Source organism: Phyllopteryx taeniolatus, chromosome 10, assembly GCF_024500385.1.
Source record: "Phyllopteryx taeniolatus isolate TA_2022b chromosome 10, UOR_Ptae_1.2, whole genome shotgun sequence".
NCBI lineage: Eukaryota > Metazoa > Chordata > Actinopteri > Syngnathiformes > Syngnathidae > Phyllopteryx > Phyllopteryx taeniolatus.
The window spans coordinates 5,567,425-5,578,866 of NC_084511.1; the positions used below are offsets into that span (position 1 = coordinate 5,567,425).

Genomic DNA, 11,442 nt, shown 5'->3' on the forward strand with positions numbered 1-11,442 from the left:
ATTATATGTTGTACAAATGAAATCTAGTTTTAGATCCAATGTCTTTCTAAAAAAAAAGAAAGTACACCAGCATTTCCGCAATTAATATACTTTAATATAACAAATGTAAAATTGTACTTACAGGCTTTAAGTCTATGAATGCTGACCAGTCTGGGCTTCCCTGTTTAAGCTGCTGCCCCGATGACCCGACCTCGGATAAGTGGAAGTAAATGGATGGAACGAAAGACATTATAAGATTATTGTTGCCATTATATTATTAAAACACAAGCAATGCTTTGTATGAACCATGAAGTTTTTTAGAAAGCTGGCTTGTTGAAGTCTGGCTCGCTGGCAGTAAATTATGTAATTATTTCTTCTTTCTTTTACAGCTTATCCTCACCAGGGTCACGGGCTGCTGGAGCCTATCCCAGCTATCTTTGGCCGGGAGGCGGGGTACGCCCTGAACCGGTCGCCAGCCAATCGCAGGGCACATACAAACAAACAACCATTCGCACTCTAATTTACAGCTATGGGCAATTTCGAGTCTTCAATCAACTGACCACGCATGTTTTTGGGATGTGGGAGGAAACCGGAGCACCCGGAGAAAACCCACCCAGGCATGGGGAGAACATGCAAACTCCGCACAGGCGAGAACGGGATTTGAACCCAGGTCCCCAGAACTGTGAGGCAGATGTGCTAAGCAGTCGGTCAACATGCCAGCTATGTAATTATTATTGTAGTAAATATTTCAGTCGACAAATAAAGGTTTTAAACAATTTTTTTTTTCTATTTTGTTGTGTATAACTTTATTTCAATCGTACAAATAAATGCTCGTCTTTTCATTTAAGCCTGCCTTTTTCTTGGTTTTTTTGGTTTTGTTTTGTCCATTGGTGTCCCAAGAGAACGAATGCCAATCAACTGGAGAGATACAAAAATATTCCTATATGTATTTTATTTTTATTTATTAAGCTGGAAAATATTATGGCATTATCCATCCATCCATTTTCCATACCGCATATCCTCACTCGGGTCGCGGGGGTGGTGAAGCCTATCCCAGCTGACTCTGGGTGAGAGGCAGGGTACAATCTGAATGGTCGCCAGCCAATCGCAGGGCACATATAAACAAACAACCATTCGCACTCACATTCACACCTACGGGCAATTTAGAGTCTTCAATCAACCTACCACACGTTTTTGGGATGTGGGAGGAGTACCCGGAGAAAACCCACGCAGGCAGGGGGCGAACATGCAAACACCACACAGGCGGGGCAAGACTTGAACCCCGGTCCTCAAAACTGTGAGGCAGATGTGCTAACCAGTTTACTCCGTGCCACCAGTCTTCCAATGTACTATTATATTTATTTATTTATTATTATATGTTGACTGGTGCCAGCAGTGTGCTAGGTAGATGGAAAGAATACTTCGAGGAGTTGATGAATGAGGAAAATGATAGAGAAGGGAGAGTAGAAGAGGCAAGTGTGGTGGACCAGGAAGTGGCAATGATTAGTAAGGGGGAAGTTAGAAAGGCATTAAAGAGAATGAAAAATGGAAAGGCAGTTGGTCCTGATGACATTCCTGTGGAGGTATGGAAGCATCTAGGAGAGGTGGCTGTGGAGTTTTTGACCAGCTTGTTCAATAGAATTCTAGTGCGTGAGAAGATGCCTGAGGAATGGAGGAAAAGTGTACTGGTGCCCATTTTTAAGAACAAAGGTGATGTGCAGAGCTGTGGCAACTATAGAGGAATAAAGTTGATGAGCCACACAATGAAGTTATGGGAAAGAGTAGTGGAAGCTAGACTCAGGACAGAAGTGAGTATTTGCGAGCAACAGTATGGTTTCATGCCTAGAAAGAGTACCACAGATGCATTATTTGCCTTGAGGATGTTGATGGAAAAGTACAGAGAAGGTCAGAAGGAGCTACATTGTGTCTTTGTAGATCTAGAGAAAGCCTATGACAGAGTACCCAGAGAGGAACTGTGGTACTGCATGCGGAAGTCTGGAGTGGCAGAGAAGTATGTTAGAATAATACAGGACATGTACGAGGGCAGCAGAACAGCGGTGAGGTGTGCTGTCGGTGTGACAGAAGAATTTAAGGTGGACGTGGGACTGCATCAGGGATCAGCCCTGAGCCCCTTCCTTTTTGCAGTGGTGATGGATAGGCTGACAGATGAGGTTAGACTGGAATCCCCGTGGACCATGATGTTTGCAGATGACATTGTGATCTGCAGTGAAAGCAGGGAGCAGCTGGAGGAACAGTTAGAAAGATGGAGGCATGCACTGGAAAGAAGAGGAATGAAGATTAGCCGAAGTAAAACAGAATATATGTGCATGAATGAGAGGGGTGGTGGGGGAAGAATGAGGCTACAGGGAGAAGAGATGGCAAGGGTAGAGGACTTTAAATACTTGGGGTCAACCGTCCAGAGCAATGGGGAGTGTGGTCAGGAAGTGAAGAAACGGGTCCAAGCAGGTTGGAACGGGTGGAGGAAGGTGTCAGGTGTGTTATGTGACAGAAGAGTCTCTGCTAGGATGAAGGGCAAAGTTTATAAAACAGTGGTGAGGCCAGCCATGATGTACGGATTAGAGACAGTGGCACTGAAGAGAAAACAGGAAGCAGAGCTGGAGGTGGCGGAAATGAAGATGTTGAGGTTCGCTCTCGGAGTGACCAGGTTGGATAAAATTAGAAATGAGCTCATCAGAGGGACAGCCAAGGTTCGATGTTTTGGAGACAAAGTTAGAGAGAGCAGACTTCAATGGTTTGGACACGTCCAGAGGAGAGAGAGTGAGTATATTGGTAGAAGGATGATGAGGATGGAGCTGCCAGGCAAGAGAGCTAGAGGAAGACCAAAGAGAAGGTTGATGGATGTCGTGAGGGAAGACATGATGGCAGTTGGTGTTCGAGAGGAGGATGCAGGAGATAGGCTCTCATGGAAAAGGATGACGCGCTGTGGCGACCCCTAACGGGACAAGCCGAAAGGAAAAGAAGAAGATTTATTATTATATATATATATTTTTTTTTGTTTACATTTTTTAAATAATCTTTTAACCCCAATTTAAAAACAATGTCTGATTACAAATAGGTCAATTTAAAAAAAAAATTGGTATTTTTGTGACCACTGTGGCTTTTTCTTTCATTAACAGAGGGATACCAACATTTTGTCCCATGTGTCTTTATGTAATAGAGACAGTCAACACAGGCAACTTTTTTCCGTTTGCCCTGGAGTTTGTTTGTTCAGATTTGTCATATTTTGCCACCACAAACTGCTTCGTTGGTCGACTTTTTCAAGACCCAGAAATTGTTTCCCCGGCTTTCTGTTTGAATTGCTTCAGGGAGAATGTAAATTGATACAAGGAAAGTCGTTGCCTTCAAAGGAACATACTGTAGTTGATTAGACAGTTGGCTGCTTAAAGTTTTTCATCTAATATACTTAATATAATCCCTCAAAGGGAAAAATCAACTCACACTTTGCTGTTGTACACCACACAAAGAAATAGATCACACACATACAGGCATGCAAGGAGAGATGTGAGTGATAGGGGCCCACAGACAGCACTGCATCTCTTGAGCTGCACTGAAGGCTGACAATGAGGCGCTCTAAAACTGCCATGTCAGCAGACTGTCCGAAGGTTAGATGCATGAGTCGCAAATGCTCCGATAACCGCTAATGCAAACAAAGGAACTCAAACAAGGAACTCAGGTTTTTATATCGTGGGGATCAGGGGAGGGCAACTCATGCCGTACTCCATAGTGCATCGCGTGGCGCCGTTTTAGCCAGGGACAAAATAAAATAATAATAATTAGGAAAACAGTGAAAACTGTAGCTAAGATGTAGCACTACAATTCAACACTGCATAGTTCTGTCTTTTCACTCTTGCAACAATTACTGTCAAACATGTATAATATATTTCAAAACAAATCACTGAATTCCTTTTTCAAGGTCTTTAACAAAAATGTAAAAAATTTAAACTTCAATAGAAAAATAGTTCCATTAACAGAAATAAAAGTGAAAATGTCACGTGTGGGGAGTAGCTGGACCCAAGAGCAGGCAGAGGCAGATGTAAAACGATGAACAGTTTATTGAGGAAAGGTTATGGAGGTGGTCCTGAATGTGTTGGCAGGCGGCGACGTGGACCGGTGGCAGGAATGACACGGGTCAGGAACACAGGGGAGCACTGGGAACGAGGAGAAACAAGAGTTAACAAGGGAAGCGAGGAACAGTAGCGCTTACTTGACATAAGGTGGGCCGTGGTACCGCTAGGAGAGGCTGCAAGGATTTCCAGGAACAGGCAGGCTTATATACACCGGTGTTGATGAGGCTGATTGAAGACAGGTGCTGAAAACAAAGGGGAGGGGGGAGAGAGAGAATGCGAAGCACCCTCCCAGCTCTAATAATGGAACTGCAGGGCAGTATATGACAGCTAATTATCCATCTATCCATTTTCTGAGCCGTTTCTCCTCACAAGGGTCGCGGGAGTGCTGGAGCCTATCCCAGCTATCATCGGGCAGGAGGCGGGGTACACCCTAAATTGGGTGCCAGCCAATCGCAGGGCACATACAAACAAACAACCATTCGCACTCACATTCATACCTACGGACAATTTAGAGTATTCAATCAACCTACCATGCATGTTTTTGGGATTTGGGAGGAAAACGGAGTACATGGAGAAAACCCACGGAGGCACGGGGAAAACATGCAAACTCCACACGGGCGAGGCCGGATTTGAACCTAGGTCCTCAGAACTCTGAGGCAGATGTGCTAACCAATCGGTCAGTGTGCCGCCTTCACTCATTATGTTGCGTCTATATTGCATACATTTTTTTCCCTAAATCAGGGTGTCCAAACTTTCCTCTGAGGGCCGCATACAGAAAAAAAAAATCTAAGGATGCAAGGGCCACTTTCGACTTTAATTTATTAAAAATGATAAAATCAATCTATGTCACAGTTTTCTGTCAAAGGATGTTAAGGCAGATAGTTTACAGTGGGATTTTACAATATTTTTGAGTAGAACTGTGAGGCGGATGTGTTAACCAGTCATCCACCCTGACAAAAAAAAATACCAATAAAAACTAAATGAAAACCAAGCATTTTAATAAACAAACATTAATCAAAACTGGCATACCTGCTGTAAGAACTAATTCAAACTGAGTTTGAAAAAGGTGGTGGTGAGTGGTTAGCACATCCACCTCACAGTTTTGAGGTTGTGGTCCAGCCTTCTCGTGTGGAGTTTTCATTTTCTCCAGGTACTTTGGCTTAATCCCAAATTTCGAAAACAGGTGTGTTAGGTTAAACTCCTCAAAATAAATTAACATACAGATGCATGCGTGTCACCTGTCAGAAGATATGCCCAGGTGTTTGTTAAGAAGAACAAGAAGAAGAATCACCTTTTATTGTCATGAACATGCATGACGCACACGAAATTTGTTCTCTGCATTTAACCCATCACAGTGAACACATACACATGGAGCAGGGTGCGCTGATTCATGCTAAAAAAAAAAAAAAATACAAAAAAGGTTTGGAGGGTCATCAAATTAATATCATGCTCATCATCATCAGGTAATTAATTCATATAATAAATCTTGACATACTTGACATAGCGTCTGACAGCAGAGCCGCTGGCAGGTCCTCTTTAGGTACGGTTGTGTTAACAAAAAAAATCTGCATGGCTTCTACACTGTACTGTCTTCTGTTTGCTTCAACACAGGACTGCCTGATGTTCCGAAAGCTGCGAGGTTGAAGATGGAAGGTGGAGCGATATCTTTATCTGTTTGGCAAGTTCATTCTAATGTAATTTAATTATGATTCATTTTCATCCCTCAAGGGTAAATTCAACTCACACTCTCCTAAACAGCTGTGTTGCACACCACACATACAGTAGAAGCAGGTCACCCACGTGCAGGCATGCAAGAAGATAGCTATCCCTCCCAAAAATAAAACAAAACAAAAAAAATTGTAAATATCAAAATGAGGCTTCAAAATCGTAAAAACTCAAGCATTTGTCCCAGCGGCTTATAGTGTGGGATGGGCGACTCATGCTGGATGCCCAAGTGCGTCTCTGGGCACTGTTTTAGTTCATCCCCCAAAACAAATTCTGGAAAACTGGGGAAATTTTTTTTTTTTTTTAAAGTTTGATAGTTTGCTGCGCCATCTCCACAATTCAGTATTACAGAGTTTGCAGACTGCAGGTTTTCAGCAATAATCTTCAAGCATGTGTAATGTATTTAGAAACAAATCCATAATTTTACTTTACTAGGCACAAAATGATATTATATGATGGCCCATCTCCAAGCAGAAATGCATGAGGCATCTTCACCCATCACGACCCTCTGACACATTCAATATGGCTGCGAAGTTTACGTATACAGTAATTCGCGTCAAGGTGAGGTTTATGTATATTTGATGTCTTGTCTATGGAAATGCAAGACACAATTCGGTATGACGAGACAATGAGAAAACTAGAATTCGTGTGTTACCAGATGTGCTTTATTGTGGAGGGGAAAGACCACTGAAAGCTAGATTGATTGAACTAGTAAGTGCAATATAGGTAAATTGACAAGCTATAATCAGGTGTGTTTTGCTTTTGCTCATTTATAACTATAACATTTCACAACAGATGGAATGATGTTTTCTTTTTTCTCCAGCTCAGCCAAAAGTGGAGTTGTTCCAGGCCACATTGCAAGCATCCATGTCCACAAAATTTATGTAAATCCTGCAATAGACAAAAGGAGAGACTGTGCATAAAAACAGCAAGGAGAGAACAGTGTGTGCATTTTAGTCACCATCTTAACTCATCATTATAAACGGTTAGCATACCTGTTAGGAGATACGCCCAGGTGTTTGTTGAGCAGTGCACACAGTAGTTTAGAGTACTGCTTGTTTTGAGCAGGGCTGATCTTTCCAATACTGTGAAGGGAGCAGAGTGCACATGGGTCTTCCTTCCCTCCAAACATCATCACTTGCTCTGGGTTGATTTGCACAGCAATGTACTGATGCATGCAAAAAGAGGGGGGGGGGGGGGGGGGGGAAACATCATATAGGGTGGATTACAAAAGTAAAAACCCCAATTCTAATGAAGTTGGAACATGAAACAGAAAACAATGATTTGCAAAACCTTTTCAACCCATATTCAATTGAATACACTATAAAGAAAAGATATTTAATGTTCAAACTGATGAATGTTTTTTCCCCAACCCAAAATATTCTCCCATTTTGAGTTTGATGCCTGCAACACATTCGCAAAAAGCTGGGACAGGGGAAACAAAAGACTGGGAAAGTTGAAGAATGCTTCCTCAGAAAACACCGGTTTGGAAAACTCCACAGGTGAACAGGTTCATTGGAAACAGGGGAGCGTCACAATTGGGTATAAAAGGAGCATCACCAAAAGGCTCAGATGCTCACAAGCAAGGATAGGGCGAGTTGTATATCAAGCAAGAATGGGAAAGAATTCCACCTGCAAAGCTTCAGCAATTAGTGTCGTCAGTTCCCAAACGCTCATTGAGTGTTGTTAAAATGAATGTTGATGTAACACAGTGGTAAACATGCCCGTCTCGGCTTTTTTGGAACGTGTTGCAGGCATCAAATTCAAAATGAGTGAATATTTGCAAAAAAAACAAACAAAAACAAAAAAACCTAAACAAAGCTTATCAGTTTGAACCTTTAATATTTTGTCTTTGTAGTCTATTCAAATGCATATAGGTTGAAAAGGATTTACAAATCATTGTATACTGTTTTTATTTACATTTTAAACAACATGTTCAAATTCATTAAAATTGGGTTTTGTAAGACCACACATGAGGTAATCTATTTGTACCAAAAGGGTGAGGGTAAAACATGCACGAATCACTATAAAATCCAATTCTTGAAGTTACAATAGTGAGAATGTAGTCACTAGCATAGTTTACTGTACAAAACAACAGATTGGTCATACAAGAACTGGAGCACATTTTCTGTCTCCTCATGAAATTTTGATTAATCCATCCACAAAAAACAGAAACTAAATTGATTGTAAATTGATTGTCTTGAGACAAAATGTAACTGTAGCTCTAGTACCGTAAAAGTGATTCCTAAAATTATCTAAAATACCAAACAGCTCTTGAGCCCCCAAAAGTGCTTTTTTTTTTTTGTCTCTTCCTCTTGATAACCAACTTGCACAGCGAATATTATTGTAAAACAAGTTTTAAATTCACTTTTTTTTTCTTTTCTTTTTTGTAATGAGTTTGTTGCTTTGTCTTCCTTATAATGGCTGAAATAGTTTGTCCAAGACATATTTTAAATAGTACAAATTATGCTCTGAAGTTGTGGCGCTCAACATTCTCACAACCCTTTTAGCCATCTCAGGATGTGCAAAAATTGAGCTCCGTGACTCAGCAGAAATTACATTAAGCAAATTGCTTGGAGCTTGGACCGTGGGTTGAATAAAGTAAGTCTTTTTTTTTTTTTTTTCATAATTTTCAGCAATATTGGAGTGTGTCACCCAAATGTCCTCTAAACACAGAATGACCCAGAAACTATTGACTGGAGTGACTGATACTGTAACCTCAAAAAGTTGAAATCAACAAAACACAGAGCAGAAACTCCGTTTTTATTATTGCCGTTTAGTTCAACGACAGTTGAGAGCCAACCGGCTTGATAATCTACAAGGCAAAATTCAGTTGCGTTCTCAATCACATAACTGTCAGTCAAAAAGGATACAGAAACACGGACACTGGATCCTTATAGAGTCCTGTATTCAAGCAATAGAAACTGATGTGAAACGAGTCCAAAAAAGCCAAATGATGGACACGCGTTTTACAAGCGTGTCATGTGAAACAACCGCGTCGCGCCGCTGTCATACCTGTGCAGGCTTGCCCATAGCTTTAGCCAGCTCCTCGGTAGCTTCTGACAGCAGAGCCGCCGGCACGTTGCCTTTGGCCACGTTGGTGGAAACAACGAACATCGGCATGCTTTCCACGTAAACTGAGAGTCTTTTGTTCTTTCAAAAGACGAAACAGGACTCCGAATGACAGCAGGAGAGGTTCCGGCCGGGGCAGCTGGGAGAGACGGAGCCGTAGACACATATAGTGACCTCATTGAGGGGTTGATCCGTTGATACGGCACGTCAGCACGTCCGCCATATTTAATGTGGAAGATCTGCTTGTAAACTAATGCTGTAGTGCGTAGCTTCTGTGGCCCCCTAGGCTTGAATAATGCATTACAACAACAGAGCCGTCACTTTAATAACTATATGAAGCCCCCTGCCTATGGGAAGAGCAAATGTATCCGCGATTTACACGTGTGTTTTTAAAAGCCACAAATTATCTAATGATTCTCTGAAGAGATCATTGGAAAATAATATGTTTCGTTAGCTTTTGACAAACGGGAGACAAGGGCCGCGCTCCACCCGTCGCTAGGTAAAATGCATCATTTCTGGTCCGTCATTTGCGGTTTGGGCTAGCTAATGTTAGCTAGTAATGTGCAGTCAACTTTTTTTTATGCTTCTCTGACTGGGACAAAATAGGAGCAATACTTTTCACATGCACTCACACAGATACAACACGTACCACCATTTTTGTGCATTTTGTGCGGTTGTGGTTTTTTCCCAACAGAAAAGTACCAATAAATTCAATATAAAGTGGCCAGGAAATTAGTTTAAATAAATAATAACCGCACCTATCATTATTCACTTAAATCTATGGTTTTCACTCAATTCATAGTGTGGACCGGAGGGTGTGTTCCAACTACAAAGGGGATCACACTCCTCAGTCTTCCTGGTAAGGTCTATTGAGGGGTGCTGGACAGGAGGGTCCGTCGAGAAGTCAAATCTCGGATTCAGGAGGAGCAGTGTGGTTTTCGTCCTGGCCGTGGAACAGTTGACCAGCTCTGCACCCTTGGCAGGGTCCTCGAGGGTGCATGGGAGTTCACCCAACCAGTCTGCATATGTTTTGTGGACTTGGAGAAGGCGTTTGACCTGTGGGGGTTGCTTCGGGAGTACGGTGTACCGAACCCCCTGATACAGGCTGCTCGGTCCTTGTACGACTGGTGTTGGAGTTTGGTTCGCATTGCCGGCAGTAAGTCAGATTTGTTTCCAGTGAGGGTTGGACTCCGCCAAGGCTGCCCTTTGTCACCGATTCTGTTCAAAACTTTTATGGACAGAATTTTGAGGCGCAGTCGAGGTGTAGAGGGGGTCCGGTTTGGTGGCCTCTGTATTGCATCTCTGCTTTTTCCAGACGATTTGGTTCTGTTTGCTTCATCAAGCTGTGATCTCCAACTCTCAATGGAGTGGTTCGCAACCGAGTGTGAAGCGGTTGGGATGAAAATCAGCACCTCCAAATCTGAGACCATGGTCCTCAGTCGGAAAAGGGTGGAGTGCCCTCTCTGGGTCGGGGATGAGATCCTGCCCCAAGTGGAGGAGTTCAAGTATGTTGGGGTCTTGTTCACAAATGAGGGAAGAATGGAACGGGAGATCGACAGGCGGATCGGTGCAGCGTCTACAGTGATGCGGACTTTATATCAGTCCGTTGTGGTGAAGAAGGAGCTCAGCTGAAAGGCAAAGCTCTCAATTTACTTGTCGATCTACGCTCCTACCCTCACCTATGGTCACGAGCTGTGGGTCGTGACCGAAAGAACAAGATACGGATGCAAGCGGCCGAAATGAGTTTCCTCCGCAGGGTGTCCGGGCTCTCCCTTAGAGATAGGGTGAGAAGTTCGGTCATTCAGGAGGGGCTCAGAATAGAGCTGTTGCTCCTCCACACTGAGAGGTGGCAGATGAGGTGGCTCGGGCATCTGTTTAGGATGCCTCCCTGTTGAGGTGTTCTGGGCACGTCCCACTGGGAGGAGCCCCCGGGGACGACCCAAGACACGCTGCAGAGACTATGTCTCCCGCCTTGTGAAGCTTTTGGCTGTTTACATAAAGATGGAGGTTAGAGAGTGAACTTTGTGTATGAATTCACACCATGAAACAGGAGGTGAGCTCATTCGCTTATAGTTGAGTGGATATTAATTACAATAGACTGTTAAACTGTCGGAATCAGGACGGATGAGTCGAGCGAATAACAAGGGAGCGACATTTAATGGAAATGGGGCTTTAAAGGATTTCACAGAATAAAACTATTTGTGATGCAATCTATGAATTATATGGAACACAATATTCATATGAAATATGAAACATTTGAGTCAAATACATGCATAATATAAGACCTGTTTAACTTGACATTTTATTTAAGAGAGTAATGATTAGAAAGTGGAGAGAGCCAAGAGATAAAAATAAGACACATTAACCTGGCCCATATATTTTCGAGACTTCATTATTATTGTTTTTCAATTATGGCTGACATGCACACGTTGTCATTGCACTGTTAAAGCACTTGTGAATCGCCTTTTGTTCCCCTTCCATGAGTGTTTGCCGCATAGCGAGCGTCCGGGCTTCCCGCAGCGTGCTTGTTTGGCTTATTTATAAATACATATCTATTTTACAGATATGGCATGTTGTT

General features: G+C 42.6%; 1 protein-coding gene and 1 long non-coding RNA gene across 2 annotated transcripts; one reads left to right on the forward strand and one right to left on the reverse strand.

The window, feature by feature from the left end:
• LOC133484279 (uncharacterized) lies at positions 1 to 765 on the forward strand. Its single transcript, XR_009790344.1, has 2 exons — positions 1 to 205; positions 369 to 765. It is a non-coding gene; the product is annotated as an uncharacterized LOC133484279 (long non-coding RNA).
• A 5,670-nt stretch (positions 766 to 6,435) lies between these two features.
• Positions 6,436 to 9,030, reverse strand: mif (macrophage migration inhibitory factor). Its single transcript, XM_061788380.1, has 3 exons — positions 8,808 to 9,030; positions 6,788 to 6,960; positions 6,436 to 6,683 (listed from the first exon to the last, which is right to left on the reverse strand). Exons 1-3 carry the CDS (start codon positions 8,913 to 8,915, stop codon positions 6,617 to 6,619), a joined length of 348 nt encoding a protein of 115 aa, XP_061644364.1. The 5' UTR covers positions 8,916 to 9,030; the 3' UTR covers positions 6,436 to 6,616.
• Positions 9,031 to 11,442: the final 2,412 nt, after the last annotated feature.